Below are 21,303 nucleotides of genomic sequence, written 5' to 3'. Positions count from 1 at the left end.
GTAAAAAGTTTTTTTTCTGTTTTTAGCGCTAAAACCAACAAAAATTTATAGTTTTAATATTGAATTAAGTATATAACAGTAAAATCTTGTGATTTTTATTACTTTTGACCAGTTTAGTACTTTAAGTTTGGAATTAAATGCAAAAATAAGTTTTTAGAAGTTATATGAGTTGCCTACACTCACAGAGTAAGTAGCAATGCAAAAAAATTAATTTTTTCGATTTTCAACCGAATAAACAGAGAAAATTTAGTTTTCAAACGTGAAATATGTAGGTAATAGTGTAATCTAAATGTTTTTGCAATTTTTGTTTGATTTTGTTTAATAGTTTCCGAATAAAACGCATAAATCTGTTTTCAGAAAAACTTAAATATCTCCGAAAATATTAAATCTACAATATTGACAAATATACCATCTTAAAGAGAATTTAATTGCCCATATTATGAGTTTTACAGATTTGTAAAATATACGGAAACCTAACCTAAAAATAGTTTTTTATTGCTCCGGAACAAATTCTTCAAAACCTCCTAAAAATACAACTAATTAAGCAATTAAACACTTTATGCAAGATGCCATGAGGCGATAAGGCGTATAATTAAATTAGTAAATTAACAATTTGCTTGTTATACGCTCCGCAGCACTGTTTTAAACGAAAAAAAAAATACAAAAATTAACATTAATAAATTCAAAGCGCCTAACGCATTCCGACATTAATTACACGCGTTGAAAAAACACTCCGAAATCATCGTGGAATTCATTCATTTCGTTTTTGAATTTGAATGATTTGGAAGTTCTAAATTTACGCCCCGAAACAAACGAATCGAGTGAGTTAAGTGACTAAGTGAGAAACGCAAACGCAAACAAACTCACTTCCCGTTCTATTAATGCGTGCGTGCATTGGCTGCTAGACAAAAATGCTATTTTCAGAAATGCGTTCAATAGCCACCCGAAATTGTAACAGTGAACAAAATAAATGCTGAATGCCGGCCATTATCTCACTTCTCACATCACACAACACAACGTACTGAAAAAACAAGCATATCAGAGAATAGCGATCGAAATAAACGATTTGGAACCGAACATTCTGTCGAAAATAACTTCTAACGACCCGAGATCATTCCGGACAAGGTGCAGCGATCAGATTACTAATATCTCGGTGATTTTTCATTTCGTAAAGTTAAAAAAACCAACAAAAGTTCAATTTTAAGAAAGGTTAAGTGTATTGTTGGTTGCCTACCACGATGAATACACTACAACAAAACACATCGAGTATAAAAATGAATTTAAAACAAAAAACACACAAACCAAGAAATAACAATGGAAATAAACTATTATACTGTCAAAAATAACTTCCTAACGACTTGAAATCATTGCAGACAAGGTGCAGCAATCACATTACTAATATCCCGGTGATTTTTCATTTCGTAAAGTTAAAAAAACCAACAAAAGTTCAAATTTAAGAAAGGTTAAGTGTATTGTGGGTTGCCTACCACGATGAATACACTACCACAATACGCATCGAGTATGAAAATGAATTTAAAACAAAAAACACACAAATCAAGAAATAACAATCGAAATAAACTATTATACTGTCAAAAATAACTTCCTAACGACTTGAAATCATTCCAGACAAGGTGCAGCGATCACATTACTAATACTCTGGTGATTTTTCATCCGGCGTAGTTAAAAACAAGTCATTAGGGACGCGCAACACCGGCAGTTGTGTGTTTTTCGTTATAATTTCTTTATTAATGTGTTAATCATGCCAAATACATGTGTAGGTAATACTTACAGATTCGCTCGTGCGGGAGAATCACGGGAATCACGACTAGAACCGGATGTGCGGATGGTTGAGCCACCATTGTGTTCGGAACAAAACATAATCGAACTGCGAAGCGTCAACGGTCAAACAAAACTAACAATGCGAACGCGAGTATGATGTAGGTGTGATTATGTTGTTGTTATGATACACGTGTGTGATGCGTGTGCGTGTGTGGAGCACCGTGGACGATTATAGTAACACCGAGTCGTAAATTCTTTTCTCTTCGGCGCTGGTATTGTTTGTGTGTTTGTTTTTTTTCGAGCGTTTTATGCGGTTGTTGCTACTGAACCAACGCACTACCAATAGTGTCACTAGTGGTGTGCTCGTAAAATGGTTATGCATCACGTATGACTCATTTCCGCGTGTTGTAAATGCATAAAAAGCTCGCATTTGATGTTATTGATGTTAATTAGGCGAAATGTGGATTATAAAAGTTATTTTTGTTCGTTTTGAACGAATTGTGCTTATTAATCTATTTTTCTTTTTATTAAAAAAATTGATAGTTAATATAGGCAACCAACATTACACATTTGATTTATTCTGCAAATAAATTGATGATATTGTTTAGTTTTTATCAAATAAAAAATAAGATAAATATTAAATTACCATTATATCTTGATAATTTTGTATATCATACCATTATTTATCGTTTTTTCTTTATTTTATCAACATTTAACCTTGAAATATATGTCAAGTAAGCAGTTGCTGCCAATTGTAAAAACGGGTGAGAATCCTTTCTTAGTTTTTGTGTGATTTGAAAATTTTCTAACAAGTTAATCACTAAAATGGTACACACTTGTTGTGTACCTGGGTGTAAATACCAATACATTAAAGGAGTTAATGTAAAAATGCACAGGTTAGTCTAAATACTTTTCCTTTGCATAATTTACTAATGAATTTCAATAGATTTCCAAATGATCCTACATTAAAAAGACAATGGCTGAAAGCAATGAAGGGAGCTAACGGCCATTATCATCTACGAAAAGGTGACGTTATTTGCAGTCAACACTTTAAACGCAAATGTTATCACTTAGGTGGTGGCAAATTTTCACTCAAGAAAGATGCTGTTCCAACCATTTTCCATGAATCAAAGAGTATTAGACCTCTTGACATAACAAGCGATGAAACTGATGAAACTAGTTCAAGCGAAGCTTTTGAAGAATGTATAGTGTTTGATCTTGAAGATGAAGAACATGAAGATGTAGAATATGTGGAGGAAGAAGAAGTAAAAGAAGTAGAATATGTGGAGGAAGAAGAAGCAAAAGAAGAAGTAGAATATGTGGAGGATGAAGGAGTAAAAGAAGATGTAGAATATGAAATTTGCTATGCAAACCCACCTGAACCCACAAAACAGCCGCATTTTGTCGGTGATTTTATGTATGAAGATTTAGAAGATCCAGTACAGAGGAGGAAGTTTTGGTGGATGAGCCAAAGAGTTATTGATGATCAAAGCAGGAAGATTCAGTATTATTGCGGGAGAATACGAGAGCTCGAAAAACAAACTGAACGTTTACAGAAAAGATTAGATGGGTTGCCAGAGGTTGAAATTATTGATGTTAATAGTGGCAAACAGTCACAGAGATTGATTTTTACCCCCAAGAAACAATACCTATAGAATTAATATAGGCAATTCAATATACATGAAATATTTATAGTGTGTTCAGAAGTGATGATACTAATGTTTAAAAGTTTAATTCCATTACATTTGTTTCTTTTTATAACGAATAACGTTAATATTGGTATAAAAAAACGTTTATTTTATTATATTTACCTTTGAAAATACAATTTTAACGAGTTTTTCTTCTTTTAAATCCAAAAATTCACTTGCGCACACTGTATACAACTAAACATCTTCACACATGTTGAGCATAACCTAGAAAATTGCATTCGACTTTTAAACTGCGTATTTATATTAAGATTAATCATTTCTTCATTAAAAACATAATAAATAATTGTTAATAATGGCACAAGGTAAAATGAAAGTCAAAACAAAGGTGCCAGAGAGTAATAAGAACAAAAAAGGCAAAGGCAAGGCAGTCACACAGCGAGCAAGTAAGTTTTACTTCATAATTTAACTTCTTTTGCTTAAAATCACCTTTAATCATTCAATTATTCTAGATAAACCCATCACACCCAAGAAGCACAAGTTTGAGGAAGCTCACAAGCTGAAGAAAGCCATCACAAAGACTGTGAATAAAGCAGTAGAGAAAGAAATGAGAGACAGATCTTCAAGTGGCCAGAAAAACTTCTCAAAAGCTCAGGAAGCTGTAGCTGCACATCATAAGAAACTAACACAGGCTGGTGCAAGCACCTCATCATAATAAACTAACAAAAACTTGTATTTTTGGTAAATAAGTTTATTTGTATAAGTTAAATGTTAAAATAATAACATGTAAATAAAAGTCTGATAATTTCAAAGTTATTAATTTAAAAAATCACTTAATGGCACTAGTTTTGAAGCTTTCTGGTAGTTAAATCATGGAGATGCAGTCTGAAAACACAAAAAACATTAATTTTCATACTAAAAGCTTAAAAGCTATTATATTACTCACAATCAATAAATGTCCTGATTTATCCTTTACAATACTCTCAGGACGTCCAAGTTTCACATCGATAATGCCTTGTTTTCCAACCATTTTGTGCTCAATACTAAAAAATAAATAAATTTAAATATAAAGTTTTAGTTAGGTGTATAATTGGTTGCCTATATACACGAACACAATATATGAATATAAACCGAGTGATGCAGAAATATTCAACTAAAAACTCACTTTTTCTTATCTTCAATGGTGAGCATTCCAGGATCGTTCCTCGCAGCAATGATCTGCGTGACACACTCAATCAAATGCGGCACTTCCAGAATAATATCACCCTTTTCCTTCTTAATCAACTCTTCAGGCAGCTTAATCATCAACATTTTATCATTCTCGCTTGTAATCACAAGCGAAATATCCTGCAATTGCAGTTTATGCTTCATCGTCGTCGACGAATTCTTTATCTCCACGATGTAGACATTCGCATTCGTGATAATCATCACACGATCACGCGGTTTATATCCATGTCGATCATATTTAGTCATCATAGTCGAATACTACAACCAAAAACCATCAAAATCATCAAAAACCTATTAAATTTTATATTAAATCTTACCTTAATCTTCTCCGCTTGTAAAGTATTCACATACGCCTTATAAACAAGCTGAATCTCCTCACTAATCCTCTCAGTTTTAAACAAATACGGAATACTAGCTTTGTAGCTCTTCTTCTGCCCGTCAAAAACTTTCTCAGCAAGAACCTTCATCTTCAAATGACGTTTACGCTCAGAAGTAAGGTTATATCTATACACACGTGATAAATGCACACGATGCATCTTCTTCAACAACGCAGAAGCTTCCTGACATGAATGTGGACATGGCGGCCAATAATCAACCAAAACAGACTTGGGCAAAGCCTTTGCAAGACGATTTAACCAATGAAACTTCGCCAACTCAACAAATTTACGATTTAGATCCGTTTTGGGACCATTCCGGGTAATAAAACCTTCAACAAACCTTTAAAAACAAAAATTAGGTTAAACCCACCAAAAATTTAAGGTTATAATACTTTCTGATGGTAACAACAGCTTGTTTCCTCTTCTCAGCCCTTCTACGAGCTAAAAATCTCCGAATCCACTTCTGGACAATAATCGCAGTTGTCCTGAAATGCAAATACTTCTTCCTTTGCAGATATCCCTTCCAATGTGCTTGTAAATACGAAGCAATATCATGCTTCTTCGCTTGATACGCATCTTCAGTTTCAAACAAGGTTTTAGGATACCGAATGAAGACTTTAGTTTTACCCATTCGGTAGTCATCTTTTTCATAACCTAGTTTACACACTAGTACCTGAACGCCATCTTTCGCTGATCCATGATAATGCGGCCATGTTTCCTTCGCCAGACACTTATACCTCTCCAAAAACAACTCATAGGTCCTCCTATAAGCAAACCCAGCTCTCCTAACCCTCAAATTCTCCATCAAACCAAGATAAGTCACTTGGTGATTGACCAAATCCTCATCAAACTTATTACAACTCTTATGATCATTGGGTTTAATACACCTGATGTAATTAGGCTCCTTAACAATCAAAATCTTCATCAATTTATTCAACGAATTCTTGAATTGCGTGATTGCTGTCTCCGGACGCTTCATACTCTCTTGTTCCTTCGCAGTGAAGATGGAATTGACAATGGAATTCTTACAATTGATCATGGCGTCCTTCAAATCCCGGAAGAGTAAATCGTTGTTCTTCTCTATAAAAGTCTTCACGTTGTAGGTAACTGTACCGGCGTAATGCACCAGTTGGAATTCATCTCGACGCATTTTCTTTTGGAGTTTAGCGTCAGCTTTCTGATGACTGATGTAGTGTTTATGTGAATGTAGATTTTGATTCATTTTCATTAGGAGTGTCATGTCGGTTGCATCACCTGGTCGGAGACATTCCTCGTCCATAATGGCGATGATACCTTTATGTTTCTCTTCAACTAAGTCACAGATGACTTTGTTGTCGAAGTACTCGATGTTCTGCCACTCGATGCCTTCACGTAGATATTCTTCCTGTTCGGATTTTAAGGTTAACTCTATGAAGAGTTGTTGGAGTTTCTCGTTACAGAAATTGATGCAGAGTTGTTCGAAGCTGTTGGTTTCGAAGATTTCAAAGCCGTAGATGTCTAGGATGCCCATGACTTGATTGCGGTTTGTGCGTTCGGCTTGTAGGGAGGTGTTGATGCGGTTTACCAGCCAGGTGAAGAGGCGGTCGTAGATTGCTTTGGCGAGGGCATCGCGGGCGTAGATTGAGGTTTCTTTGTTCAATGGGGAGGTTACCACGTCTTTGCGGGCCTCACGGGTGCGGTGGGTAAGAGATTTACGTAATAATTCTACACTGCAGCCTAATAACTACAGGGGAAACAGAAAAAACGTTAAATTTATGAAAAGTTAGGTTAGGTTAGGTTATATTTTAGGTTAGGAAATATATTAGGTTAGAATGGGTTAAGTTAGGTAAAATTGAATTAAGATAGGTTTGATTTTAGGTTAAGTTAGGTTATATATTAGGTTATGTTAGGTTATATGTTAGGTTATGTATTACAATACCTTTGAAATGGACTCTACACTTTCCAATTTGTTTATAGAAGCAATTCCTTCGTCTTCGACGAATTTGACGTTTCCAAGATGGAGGATACTGGCAACTATGTTGAACATATCATTTTTTTCTGTTTCGGTGAACTCAATCACTGATAATGCGTTGACAACGTCATGATAACCACTTGCATCGTTGATCAAATTGGTGTTTGATTGACTCTGTTAAATTTAATATGATTTTGCATTTAAAAACACATTTTAGGTTATTTTAGGTTAGGTTTAAGTTATAATACTTACGCCATTACTCAAATAAAAGTAATTCTCTGGAGATCTCTTCAGGTCTAAGTCTTCAAGACGTGAATCCTCAGCACCTGCTAAAAGTTGATAGAAAATATGGAAATTTCGCTCTCCAGGGACTTGATTAATGACACGTGACTTTTCCAATAGGTAGTTGAGTATATTGCCACCGACTGGATTACCCTGTATGTGGAATATTGATTAAATTTCATTATAACCTCAATTTATAACTGTTTAATTACCTCAAAGTTAAATTCAATATCCATGTACTTTCCAAAGCGACTGGAGTTGTCATTGCGATTAGTCCTCGCGTTTCCGAACGCTTCCAACACTGGATTTGACTGTAAAAGTTTATTTTTGACATTTTCCACGTTTCCCTTTCGATCTGTCACATCCGCAACATATTGCAGAATTTTCTTAGATGCTTCGGTCTTACCAGAACCAGATTCACCTTTAAATCACTAAAAATAGTTAATATTTGAGGTTAAATTTGTTTTTGATGTGTTTAGAGGTTATGTTTACCTGAAATCAATACGCATTGATCGCGATTTTCATGCAATAGAGCTCTGTAGGCTAAATCACTCAACGCAAACCTATAAATGATAAGAATAGCAAATATATTAATGTTTTTTTGAATTGTTGCAATGATTGCAGGTGATTACTTACACATGAGGTGCATTTTCGAATGCGTGTTTGTTCTGATAAGCTTTCACGTGACTGGGCGTGTATATATTAAGCTCCTTGTAAGGATTCACAGAGACTAATACTTGACCAATGTATGTCTACAATAAAAACATAAGAAAATAGTAAATAAACGAGTTTATTGCACGAAAAGTGCAAAAAAAAAGTGAAAAATTGCATTTTTTTGCACAAAACGTGAGAAATTTATGTTAAAAACGTATTTTAGTGCCAAAATATCAAGAAAAACCTCATTATTTACTTAGTTTGTCATAGAAAATATCTGTCAAACACTAATTCTAACCTAAAATATGTCAAAATGTATTAATTTACTGGTTTTTGCATTGAAAAAGATCAAAAAGTCACTTTTAGGCCGATAAAGTCTGAAATTTATCTTAAAAACGTTCTTTTGTACCGAAATAGCCCTTAAAAACTGTTTATTTACTTATATTGACTAAAAATAGCTGTCAAACACAAATTATAACCTAAAATATGTCAAAAATTAACTAATTCACTATTTATTGCATTTAAAACGTGTAAAACATCACTTTTATCAACACAAAGTGCAAAATTCATGTTTAAAACGTATTTATCTACCAAAATAACACTTCAAAACCATTTATTTACCTATTCTGACAAAAAACAGCTGTCAAACATTTATTCTAACCTATAATATGTCAAAATCTACCAGTTTGAGGTTAGTTACACGTAAATTAAGTTATACTTACGTAAATAGCATTCCCATTGAACCTTTTCTCCAAATTCTCGACAAAAACCTTCTGATTAGTATAATCCTCCAACAAAATGGCGTCCTGCACGCCAACACGATCACGATCCTGCAAGGATCGCTCCATCTCGCAGTGAAAACCTGGCAATCACAGCAATTAAATCAATAAAACGTCTAATTGCAACAAAATTCGAACGCTAAATGAACCACTTTGTGCAGTTACTCAGCACACTTAATTTTAATTTAATCTATCGCCGCCTTAATGAAGTAGATCTACGTTTTTAATGATCGCAGTGATATTATCTATTAGCGCTATTACACGTCGACGTTTTATATAATCGTTAATTATGTCGGGAGATAAAACGCACGAAACGCACAAATCGATCGTTAAATCCGCTCGAAAATGTCATCGTCTGTTTGTTTAGTTTGAATTTATTTTACGACTATGTCCGACATTGCCATAAAACTTTTACTTTTGCAACTCAATTGAATTCATTTCCTTCTTTAGCATTGGAGGAAAACTAGTTGCGCAATTACTCATCCGATTAAGATTATCGGACATTATCTGTATTTAATTTGGTTTATGAGCGATTTAAAAGGAAAAAACTGGTTTATTGTTGACTGGTAGAAAGAAAGTGAGTTTACCTTTCTTCCGGTTTGTTGTAGTGTTGTATGGTTGTTGGTAAATGTAATTTTTGTTTGTTTATCTTGACTTGTTGCCGATTCCGACGATGCACTGACACTGATACTGGTCTTTCGTCGCGGAATTCGATTTGTCGGCCAGGTAGGAGTTTGGAATGGGCTTATTCACGCCTTATCGCGCTGGTAATAAAAGGCCTCGTCATTGATAAGCTAACATTCATTCAGATTATATACATTTCGTTGTTTGATACAGATAATAATATGAGTACAATGTGTCCGAGACAAAAATTTTGGTTTTTTGGGAAATTTTTATGAATTGTTGATAATTAATGGTTTTATTGGGATTTTTAGTGGTACATATTTTAGTCTAGATTGATATTTGTATTTTACTACAAAAATTATTTTTTTATTTTGGTTATTTCTAGTCATGATTGATTTTATTTTATTAAGAAAATAATTTCCGATCGGAACATTTTTGCTATTTCTTGGAAATGATTGATATTTAATATGTTTATTTCCTTATAAATTCCCCTTAAAATGATATGTGATTCAATATCCTGTCACTTTATTTACTAAAGTTATAACGACGCAAAGTTAAAAATCAAATATATATATGACATAAATAAATCAAATTTTTATGAATTTATTAAAATTTTGGATTTTTAGCAACAATTTTTTCATTTTTCTTTCATATAACTAGTAGTCCTTGTAATTATCTATCTTTCTAAATAAAAATCAACCTTCTATCTTTTTTAAATCAAAAGTTATAACAATTTTTATTTAAAGTTATGATTGACATTAATTTAATACGGAACACAATTTCCAATCGGTATATTTTTACTCCTCACAGGTAAACTACTTATTGGAAAAGATTGATATTTAATATGTTTATTTCCTGATAAATTCCCCTTCTAATGATATATGATTCAATATCCTATCACTTTATTTACTTAAGTTATAACGTCTTAAACTAAAAATTGAATAAAAACCAAAACTAAGTAAATTTTTTACAAATTTATAAAAATCTGATTAATAAACAACAATTTCTAATTTTTCTTTTGTATAACCTATAGTCCTTATCAATATCTATCATTAAACCCAAAAATCATCCTCCTATCTCTTTTCAATCAAAAGTTATAACACTTTTAATCTCTTACTACCAAATGTGATCATAACCTACATATTTTTGACACATTTGACACCTTATAATTTCCTTCGCACCTTTCCTCCACATGTCAGATATGTCAGACTAAGTTTTATCACTTCGCACAATAAAATTTGATTTGGGTGAAAGTAGGACTATGATTATGTAGATTATAATGTTTTCGTGCCATCTGTGCATCGAAAATTATCGACACATTAAGTATTTGAACACACTTTCAGCAATTAATCATCGCCGGTGCAATCACACACGTAGATATCACTTAGATATAGTTGGTAGACTAATGTAAGTAGCTGGAAATCAATTAATGTCACACATGTTCTGTAATTTCTCAAAATTAAACACTCGTTTTCTGCTTTTTCAAACTTTTTTGCTTTTTTCTTCGTTCTTCTTCTTCTTACTTCTACTCTGTGGTTTCTCGTGTGTCTCATGCGTCTGGTGTGTGATGCAAATTGGTAATTGGCACAACTTTTTGCTTTCTACGCTCAGACGAAAGGCGATCTCGCGGTTTTCTCATATTTCATATGCGAAGAATAAAAATACGGTTTGCAAGTTTTATGACTTTATTTCAAGTAAGTATCAGAAATCAGTGTAGAACTAACATTGTAAACAAAAGAATAACGATCGTATTCATATTCACATTTTCTCTTGTTTTCTTTTCTTTTCGGTTTAATTCTCAATCTCAAGGAAGTAGTTTATTGCGTGGGAAGGCTGTAAACTTTGAACTTCTTTCATCAGTGCATTAATTGCATTCATTAAGCACAGTTAACATGCAAAATGGTTCATTAATTTAATTAAAATGAAAATAATGAATGTAAAAATATAGTTTATAGGTCGTAAAGTAATAAAATTTATGTTTTCATTGTTATTTTTTGTTAATTTACAACAAAAAGTGTAAATACAATGAAAAGTTTAAGTTTAAAAGAGATTAAGACAATGATTGATTATTTGCAAACGTTTGGAAAGAAGTTATTGTTTAATAACTGATTGTTGATTGTAATTATTCATTTGGGTTAAGAAAATGTGTTTAACATCGTGTTTTATTATTTGTTTAACAATGCTGTTTGAGTAAATTTAGATTAGTTGATGAATCACTTTAGTTTTTATTGATTCATGTTAAAAAAATAAATTGGAAACATAAGAAAAGATTTCAGGTCAAAATTGTGTCAAAAACGAATTCTAACCTATAACATCGTTCTTAAGTTATAGAAATTAACAACAATAACAACACTATTTTCATTTTTTTTAAATTTTAGTTTCTTATTGCTAGAAATGAAAAAAGTTTTCAAAATTACAAAAAAAAGCTAAAATTTAATACATTTCTTCATTATACAGGGGATATCGTTAAATCAAATAACGTCAAAACCAAGATTTACTGTTTTTTAAATGAATTATTATTTCAGCAACATTTGTAAAAAAACAGACTCTTGAAATGAAATTTAAAGAAGTTGTATTCATAAAGTTTAATCCCTACTAATATTATAAATGCGAAAGTCCTGATGTTTGTTACACTTTCACGCAAAAACTACTTAACCGATCATCATGAAAATTTGTACACATATTCTTAGTGGTCTCCGAATGATTATAGGCTACTTTTTATTTAATAAAAAAATATTTTTTTAATTAAAATAAATAAATTGTTTAGTATTAATACCTCTGCATCTGGCTATTTGACTACTTTAACGCCATCTAGAATTCCCAGCAATGAAGCTCAAATTAAGTACTATAGTACCATCACACTGTATTATCACACTGCTTATTACCGACAGCTACGTCAACATCAAATCCAATTGACGCTACACTATGGAGACTGTACACTATACTTCCATAGATTATACTTTTTCAACCATTTTAAACTTCCCGCCATTCTACTTCATTATTTGCTTCTTCTGTGACTACAGACGCATACGGAAGCAACTTCATTATTTTAGATATTCGCGAGCGAAGCCGCGGGTTAAAGCTAGTGTTTAATATAATATATAATGGATAACGTCATGCGTGATGCATTCCACTTGTAATAAAATCAAACTCCATAACATAATATAACATAACATAACCTAACATAACCAAATACTTGAGCGTATTTCTTTTATCTTTCGGTAATAAATCCAGAAGCACATACTCGTAAGATTTGTAACGTTTTATAGTGCATTGAAGAGTGAGCATGTGACTGCACGTGACATGCAACTGAAATTTACGTTCCAAGCGAGAATAAACACTCGACACTCGCGCAATCGAGCGCATTCCGATAAGTTCAAGCGCCCGCTCGTCGTGATTGTCATGATTGCGAATTCGTGCATTCTTTCTGCGAATAAATTAAATTATCTTCATATTTTTAAAATAATAAATAATGAACTCATAACTCATAACATCATGATGTTTACATTAAAGTGAAACAAAAGTAAAATAAACATGAATTTAATATTATGATAACAGGAAGATGTTTAAGAAGTTTTTAATGTATTTTTAAAGATTTTGGAAGTTATTAATCAAGACCTGACGCTGGAATATAACTTTAATGAAGACATTTGTAACCGGTAGTAGAAACATCAGTGACATCCGACAACGACTTGTGAGTCACAATAATAACACGATTTAAATATACTCACAAGTCGTACCGCCAAAATTAAGTTTACTTAAGGCGACTTTACTTAAGTAAAGTAAAGTAAAGTCATGTCGAGACTACACTTCAGAGTTAAGTGTACGTCAAGTTGATTTTGTTATTATTATTATTATAAAAACACGATTAAAGTATAAACATATATGTACTTTATGATTTATGACTTAAGTAAAATGAAGGAAGCCATTTATGGTACTTTAATTTAGTAATAGTTTAGCCTAAACAATGAAATTTCAAGTGGAGAGTGTCAAATTGCAAAGTCAAACATTGTCAAAATTAAATCCATTGTAACTTGAGAAATAATTGGTGGAAATTTTTGATTAATGTGTCATTTTAAAGAGAATTTAATCAAGATTTAATATGCCAAGTTTCATTGTCGTAAGTATCGTAGTTTTTGTGTTACAAGTAAAATTTTAAGAAAATAATATTTTACTGTCGGAATAAAATAAAAAAATGAAATATAATTCACGCAGAGTTTTTGCAAAGGTGCAAGTTATTTATAGGAACAATGACGCATTTATTCTCCATATAAAAAATAATTTGTAATGCGATATTGCCAGTAACAATCACAATAAAAGAATATTTATTATAGCGTACAATATTCATAACTATTCCATTTAAACATTAGTAAATATAATTAAAGTTGCATAATATCTGTTGATCTCATTAAAAAAAGGGAAATTATTATCATTGAAATATTTCCAATAATCACAATTGAGAATCACTCAATCATTCAATTTAAAGCCATACGATGTTATCACACATCACAGCCGTCAAAAAAGTCTAGCTCTCAAGCATCTAGGTTTTTTCAAATTTAAATTGTTATCAGAACTATCTATATCCCGATTGTTGGCAAAATATTACCTATTAATCAATGTTATTCGCGTGTTTTCATCTTGAATTGCCTAGGCATTAAATAAACTTTCTAAATTCGCAAAGGTAAACTTTCAAATTTCAGTATCTATTTTTTTATTCAATGGTTTTTGGATAAATAAAAAAATTATTTTCAATAAAACTGCAATATCTCCAAAAATATTAATTGTACAGCATTGGAAAATATATCATATTAAAGAGCATTTAATTCCTCATCCTATGCATAAAATTATTTTCAAATACTCGCATTATTTTAGGAATGAAAAGCAAAAAACTTTTTTGTTTTTTTTGTTTATTGGCGTTGTTCGTCTTCCAAACACTTTCTTAATAGGTATTTCAATAAATTGTTATTAAAATTAACCTAATCTATTTTATCTCATCACAATGTTTAGAAATTTAGTGAAACTAGTCCACAACCCTCATAAAAGTTCACTGTTATCAATCCGTCTGTCGATGTGTGGAAATAACAGAGATTTATGTTGCGGGCCGATAATTACCCACATTACCGGTGAGCAACGTGCGCAATCTGTGCTGGCCATTAACAGCAACAAGCAATAATGCACATTAGAGGCATTACTTTACTTACTTTACTTACTTCATTAGTTTACGTCGATCAAACAAGAAATAAAAAACGAGCACACCTAATACACTGTGCCTCCTAACACTAACATTGTAGTTAAAGTTAATTGAATTCACTGTCTACACAGTTAGTAATTCAATCAAAGCAAAGACCAGGTAATGAACGATGACAACTACATAATTAACTAATAATTACTTCATTTATTATACATTAAAGTTCAATTTTGAGTGAATAGTGTCAAATTGCAAATGCCAAACTAAATTAAAGTTTAAATTCTAAAGTAGTCAAAATTAAATTCATTATAAATTGGGTTGTTTCTAATCTAGAATCTTGGTTAATATGTCATTTTGTAGGGAATTTAATCACGATTTAATATGCCAAAACTCAGTTTCCTAGGTTTTCTAGTTCTTGTGTTATATAGAAAAATTTAAAGTATTGTGAATGTTACCTTTCACAACGATAAAATACCTACTAAAAATCGTTTATAATTCCAAAATTAAAAGACAATAAACAATAGTGTTTAATTATAGAGATAAATTTTGATATTAAATATAAGATGTGCAATAAACAATGCGATATAAATAATAAATAATAAGAAATCATAGGATTTACAGCTATCCAATCATAAAACATGTTTTTTTTTATGTTTTACTATTGTACTTATCAATATTTTACATTATATTTCATGTTTATGACTTTGTTTGACATTATTATAACATGAATAATGTTTTATCACAAGTTAAAATATTCACTAATGACCATGAAAATCACAAAGAAATAAAACTAAAACCTCAAAATTTATTTATTTTTCATTTTTTTACTAAAACTTCAATGAAACTTAACTTAATAAATTATTTAATAAATCTTATTACTTAGAACAATTTAAAAATTGCAACACATGTTATAAATGCCTTTGTGCTGCTAAATTGAATCAAATGAATAAATAGCTAACGAAATTTGAAACCCAGGAATAATTAATTCTGCTAATGCCAGAATGCCGACGTCCACAAAACGTTCATTAGCGATGCGCTCTAATATTTAACCATTTAATATTATTCATATTATACTTATACTTGTACTTAATGAAATTCCTCGAAATATATGCCATTCTGTTATTACAAGCAGCTTGCTGGTATTACAAAGCGCTAACGTAACACTAATATTCTACAATAAATTAAATTCAAACATACCTCACATTAGACACAATTAGTAGAAGATTAATTAATTATTACGTTACAACGAATCATCGAAGAACAAAACATAAATAAATTTTCGATTATTTTTGAGTTTTCGGGTGAAATTCACACGTTTTACGAATTATTTCATAAAAAAATAATTTTTATGTGTTTTTGAACTAGTTATGCAAGTTCTTAATCACTAAAATTATATATTACGATATAGCGAGGTGGTGTTACATCGAGGAATAGAAAATAACCAAATATTGTGATTTGACGTGGATTGGCATCTGTTTAATTTTTTGTACTGGTTATAAACTCAATTACTCTTGTAAAAATGCCGGTAAATATTTCCTGAAGTCTAAATATGAATTCCGCGTCGCTCAGTTGTATTCACTTGTGTTATGTTTAAATGATTTTCTAGTAACGCAACGTGCACCCCAACAAATTAGCTGAAAAATCGTGCTTAAGTTATAGAAATTTGCATTGCAATTTGTAGGGATGTTGGGATCATAATTACAACAATATTTCAAATGTTACCATCGATGTCATGTCTTTAAAAAATATTCTAACTCATAATTGCTAGAAATTAAAATATTTTTCGTCGTTACACAGACAATCTATATCGCTATAACGAATAAATTAATATAAACCAACCAAAATTTACAAATTCCGACTTTATACAAAAAATATTGATATTTTACTTACTTTAAAACTCAAATATCCAATATATGATATCGCCGAATAAAACCACCGAAATCAGTGCACAACTCACAGAAACACCCACCTTTCGAAACAATAACGCATTGAATGTTCCACACAATCGCGCGTCGCGACACGCTGACGTTACTCGTGCATTCGTAATGTGAAAAGTAAAATTTTAATGAGTAATGAACTGTTCCAGTCCGTATTGGCCGCGAACATGTGCGACGATTTTATTTTTATTTACTTTATTTTACTGTTTACTTTTTTTTATTATTTTCGTGACACTATCACTTGTACACATTGATTTAATAATAAAAACACACACAACAAAAAAAACAACACAAAGTTATAAAGTGTTTGGTTTTATTATTTTTCGAAGACGTCTGCGCGAGCCGCGAGCGTGACTCCGCGGTATTTCACGCGCGTCTGCATCGGCGTGAACCTCGAGAAATGTCATGGCCCGACCGGCCGGGTCTGCCGGGTCTGCCCCCGATGATGATGCTTTGGAAAGCAGAGTGTGGGTGCCAAGAAATGTAAGAAGAAGTAAAAAAAAGAAGAAAAAGAAAAGAAGTGAATGTGTAAATACATATAAATATAAGTAAAAATATGCGGGGTAATAATGGGAGGTTATAATCAGTTTTGACGTCTACTGCGCATGCGCAATAAAAAAATCTAAGCACTCGAACAAATTTTACCTAAATTCCTAGAAATTAATCAGAAAAAATGCTAGTAGTTATTGTAGATTACATTATTATTAACAAATTGTGTAATTTATATCATAAATCGTGATAATAATCATTTAAAAAATCAATTTCAAGTATTTTTGATTAATATCTTTATCTTATCACGTAACAATACTTTTTTGTTCCAGCTCCTTAATTATGTACTTGTATTATTAAAAATATTGTTTATCTAAGTTGTAATTTCCACTTCTACTTATCTCTTATCACTAAATAACTCACATGACTATTTCTAACAAATAAATCTATTAATCCTCTAATAATTTTCAATATTTTATCAAATTCTATTGAATTTTTGATTTATGGTATGCAACCAACTATGCATTCATACAAAACTCTACTTATACACTACCATTAGCTATTTATTCATAAACTAGTAAATAAAATGCTAATTATTTATGTTTATTGTTCAAAAACCAACTCATCCTTCAACTATGCTCAACATTTACGATTCTTATCACTAAAACAAAGCACATGCACTCCTGACGTCACAATTTTAACTGTTTTTCTGTTATCGCTGTCTTTAACTTGAATTTTTAACCTACTGGAACATATTTCGACAAAAAACATTTAAATACTCGTTTAAACCTTCGTTTAGAAATATGTTACTCGTAACTAAGTTCAATAACAATAGTGATAGTGATAGTAATTCTACCGCTAGTCTAGTTTAAACCCGCCACCAAGTCAGACTCAAAACAAAATTAAAATTTAAAATGTTTAAAATCAAGTTTAATTTCAATAAAAATTCTCTCTGGACACAATTCACACTCAGTAAGTAATTAAATCTCGCAGTACACTCGTAAATTTCGCAAATGACCATCGAGCGCTGCTAACATGGCGGCGTAAGAATGCGGGACGAGCGTGACTCCGCGGTATTTCACGCGCGTGCCATCGGCGTGAACACTCCCGAGAAATAATGTGGCCCGACCGGCCGGGTCTGCCGGGTCTGCCCCGATGATGATGCTGGAAGCGAGTGTAGGTTATGCCAAGAAATATAAGTAAAAGAAAAAGTGAATGTGTAAATGCATATAAATATAAATAAAAATATTAAAAGCATTAATATTAGGTTATAATCTGTTTTGACGGCTACTGCGCATGCGCATCAAAAATTCTAACAAAATTTATAACATTTTTTTAATTTTTGTTTAATTCCTAGAAATTAATAAGAAAAAATGTTAATAGTTATTGTAGATTACATTATTATTAACAAATTGTGTAATTAATATCATAAATAGTGATAATAATCATTTAAAAAATCAATTTCAAGTATTTTTGATTAATATCTTTATCTTATCACGTAACAATACTTTTTTGTTCCAGCTCCTTAATTATGTACTTGTATTATTAAAAATATTGTTTATCTAAGTTGTAATTTCCACTTCTACTTATCTCTTATCACTAAATAACTCACATGACTATTTCTAACAGGTAGTCTACTAATCTTACTCTAATAATTTTCAATATTTTATCAAGTTATTGAATTTTTTGATTTATGAGTATGCACAACCAACTATGCATTCATACAAAACTCTGTTTACATACACTACCATTAGCTATTATTCATAAACTGGTGATGAAATGCTAATTATTTGCATGTTTTATTGTTCAAAACCAACTCATCCTTCAACTATGCTCAACATTTACGATTCTTATCACTAAAAGTAAGCTTTTATGCACTCTGACGTCACCAATTTTAACTGTTTTCTGTTATGCCTTTGTCTTTAACTTGAATTTTAACCTACTGGAACATATTTCGACAAAAACATTTAAATACTCGTTTAAACCTTCGTTTAAATATGTTACTCGTAACTAAGTTCAATAACAATAGTGATAGTGATAGTAATTCTACCGCTAGTCTAGTTAAACCCGCCACCAAGTCAGACTCAATATTTAAATTTAAAATAAAAATGTTTAAAATCAAGTTTAATTTCAATAAAAATTCTCTCTGGACACAATTCACACTCAGGTAGTAATTAAATCTCGCAGTACACTCGTAAATTTCGCAAATGACCATCGAGCGCTGCTAACATGGCGGCGTAAGAATGCGGGATTGTCGCTTCCGGCGCGCTGCGAACTGGATTTTTACATCGAAACGCAATAAATGTCAGGATACTCAAGATTGTTGCGTCGAGTCACGCCCGTTGCTTAATTATGCAACTGACTGTTAATTACTTATCAACGCATTTTCCTAACATCACAAACATTTTTATACGGTTTTTCAAGCTAATTTAGCATAAAATTCACATCAAAGTAGATAATTATCACTATAAACGTCTGTATTTATACTTTATTAAAACTTAAGTGTATGTTTGGTTGCCTAACATAAATCAAACACATTACAGTTTTGTTTCTCACTGCTGGTGTGAATACCAACTACCAGACGAAAATAATCGGAGGTAAAAACATCAATTGGGACAGTTATCCATTCATGGCATCAGTTGTCAGTCGTGTAAACCTCTACGAAGTGCGATTATGTGGCGGATCTATTATTCATTCACGTTGGATACTCACAGCTGCTCACTGTTTAGAAAAAATAAGGTATTTGTATACTAACAATACCACTAGCGCCACCTACATTTCATTTTTTGAAACTTTCACTCAACAGAACAAACGACGTCCGCGTGTTTATAGGCAGCACAAAATACGCTGGTGGCACTCGTTATTACGCAAAAAATCTAATCCTACATGAAAAATACGACGGAGAACACAATGACATCGCATTAATCGAATTAAAGGAACCTGTAACCTTCGGCGCAGGACAAAAAATACGTCTTAACACATCTCCTATACCAGAAGGTACACAAGCAACTTTAATTGGTTGGGGATTGTTATCAGCACGTAAGAATACAAAAGATGTTCCGCCACTGCACAGTGTCACGCTTCGTGTGACGAAATGTCAGCGGGAGGATTATTTGAATATACCCGGGTTTCCCCCGGGGTTGATTCTGGCGATTAGGAACGATGATGACTCCACGTTGATTTGTACTTCGACTAGGGAGGGAAAGGGCGCGTGCGTGGGTGATTCCGGCGGGCCGCTGATAGCAGGCGGTAAACAAATAGGTATTGTTTCACGCGGAACGCCGTGCGCCACTGGCGTGCCGGATATTTATACGAAAGTTCAGGCGTTTGTGCCGTGGATCGAGAAGCGCACAGGGGTGATTTTTAGGGTGTAAATGTCATGAATTTACAGGTTATGTCAATAAAAATTGGAAAATTATATTGAAACTCTTTGACAACAGATGGCGTTACTTTAAAAATGGAAAATTAATAATTTTAGTGTCTACTTGTGTTTTACCAACGGATTAGTGGAGGTTATGTCATTAAAATTAATAAAATTACATCAAAACTAATTGGTAACAGATGGCGCTGCTTTAAAAATGGAAAATTAATAATTTTATTGTTTTTTTAATGTTTAACTAGCTGTTTATTGCAGGTTAAATCAATAAAACTCATTAAATTCCATCAGAACTATTTGTTAATAGATGGCGTTACTTAAAACGTGTAAAATCATTTCAAAACTATTTAATAACAGATGGCGCTGCTTTAAAAATGAAAAATTAATCATTTTGTTGTTTTTTAATGATTAACCTGCTGTTTATTGCAGGTTAGATCAATAAAACTCATAAAATTCCCTCAGACCTATTTGTTAATAGATGGCGTTACTTAAAATTTGTAAAATCACTTCAAAACTATTTAATAACAGATGGCGCTGCTTTAAAAATGGAAAATTAATCATTTTGACGTTTTTTTAATGTTTAACCAGTTGTTTATTGCTGGTTATATCAATAAAACTCATTAAATTCGCTCAGACCTATTTGTTAATAGATGGCGTTACTTAAAATTTGCAAAATCACTTCAATACTATTTAATAACAGATGGCGCTGCTTTTAAAATGGAAAATTAATCATTTTATTGCTTTTTAATGATTAACTATCAATTTATTGCAAGTTATAACAATAAAACTTATTAAATGCCTTCAGAACTATTTGTTAATAGATGGCGTTACTTAAAAAAACAAAAAAATGAGTTTTTATTGTCCACTAATGTAATAAGCTGTAATTATGACAAAGTAGATAAAATTCTTGACACATATTTGTCCATTGTATAATTTACGTGATTATTTAATCGGTAATCACATGAACAACAATCATTATCATTAAAACCCCGCA

General features: G+C 31.8%; 5 protein-coding genes across 7 annotated transcripts in view; 3 read left to right on the top strand and 2 right to left on the bottom strand.

Moving 5' to 3' along the window:
* Atx-1 (Ataxin 1) overlaps window positions 1-2,066 on the bottom strand; it is a 30,462-nt gene extending 28,396 nt beyond the window's left edge. Inside the window, exon 1 of the mRNA XM_065304937.1 lies at window positions 1,790-2,066. The gene's annotated coding sequence lies outside the window, so the exon portion shown is untranslated. The remainder of the gene's footprint in view (window positions 1-1,789) is intronic.
* A 424-nt stretch (window positions 2,067-2,490) lies between these two features.
* Window positions 2,491-3,604, top strand: LOC135793691 (THAP domain-containing protein 1-like). The gene is made up of 2 exons (XM_065304754.1): window positions 2,491-2,675; window positions 2,726-3,604. The coding sequence occupies exons 1-2, from the start codon at window positions 2,605-2,607 to the stop codon at window positions 3,432-3,434; spliced, it is 780 nt and encodes a 259-aa protein (XP_065160826.1). The 5' UTR covers window positions 2,491-2,604; the 3' UTR covers window positions 3,435-3,604.
* A 33-nt stretch (window positions 3,605-3,637) lies between these two features.
* Window positions 3,638-4,237, top strand: LOC135793692 (uncharacterized). Its single transcript, XM_065304755.1, has 2 exons — window positions 3,638-3,871; window positions 3,938-4,237. The coding sequence occupies exons 1-2, from the start codon at window positions 3,781-3,783 to the stop codon at window positions 4,138-4,140; spliced, it is 294 nt and encodes a 97-aa protein (XP_065160827.1). The 5' UTR covers window positions 3,638-3,780; the 3' UTR covers window positions 4,141-4,237.
* Window positions 4,156-16,605, bottom strand: Myo61F (Myosin 61F). 2 transcript variants are annotated; one of them, XM_065304752.1, is made up of 12 exons: window positions 16,398-16,605; window positions 8,639-8,778; window positions 7,899-8,014; window positions 7,755-7,825; window positions 7,475-7,683; window positions 7,233-7,415; window positions 6,948-7,154; window positions 5,422-6,752; window positions 4,970-5,369; window positions 4,591-4,910; window positions 4,372-4,468; window positions 4,156-4,310 (listed from the first exon to the last, which is right to left on the bottom strand). In XM_065304752.1, the coding sequence occupies exons 2-12, from the start codon at window positions 8,762-8,764 to the stop codon at window positions 4,296-4,298; spliced, it is 3,075 nt and encodes a 1,024-aa protein (XP_065160824.1). In that variant the 5' UTR covers window positions 8,765-8,778; window positions 16,398-16,605; the 3' UTR covers window positions 4,156-4,295. The 2 variants fall into 2 exon arrangements, with proteins under 2 accessions (XP_065160824.1, XP_065160823.1); XM_065304751.1 differs by lacking the exon at window positions 16,398-16,605 and adding an exon at window positions 9,283-9,440.
* A 1,131-nt stretch (window positions 16,606-17,736) lies between these two features.
* Window positions 17,737-20,348, top strand: LOC135794298 (chymotrypsin-1-like). Of its 2 annotated transcripts, none has more exons than XM_065305522.1 (3): window positions 17,737-17,905; window positions 19,477-19,672; window positions 19,740-20,348. In XM_065305522.1, exons 1-3 carry the CDS (start codon window positions 17,848-17,850, stop codon window positions 20,305-20,307), a joined length of 822 nt encoding a protein of 273 aa, XP_065161594.1. In that variant the 5' UTR covers window positions 17,737-17,847; the 3' UTR covers window positions 20,308-20,348. The 2 variants fall into 2 exon arrangements, with proteins under 2 accessions (XP_065161594.1, XP_065161595.1); XM_065305523.1 differs by lacking the exon at window positions 17,737-17,905 and adding an exon at window positions 18,944-19,099.
* Window positions 20,349-21,303: the final 955 nt, after the last annotated feature.

Source organism: Atheta coriaria, unplaced genomic scaffold (assembly GCF_025399875.1).
Source record: "Atheta coriaria isolate IRGN ID8LTWV9N9 unplaced genomic scaffold, Caltech_Dcor_3.1 hic_scaffold_6_pilon, whole genome shotgun sequence".
NCBI classification, from domain to species: Eukaryota; Metazoa; Arthropoda; class Insecta; order Coleoptera; family Staphylinidae; genus Dalotia; species Dalotia coriaria.
This window is presented reverse-complemented; position numbering and strand designations above follow the sequence as displayed.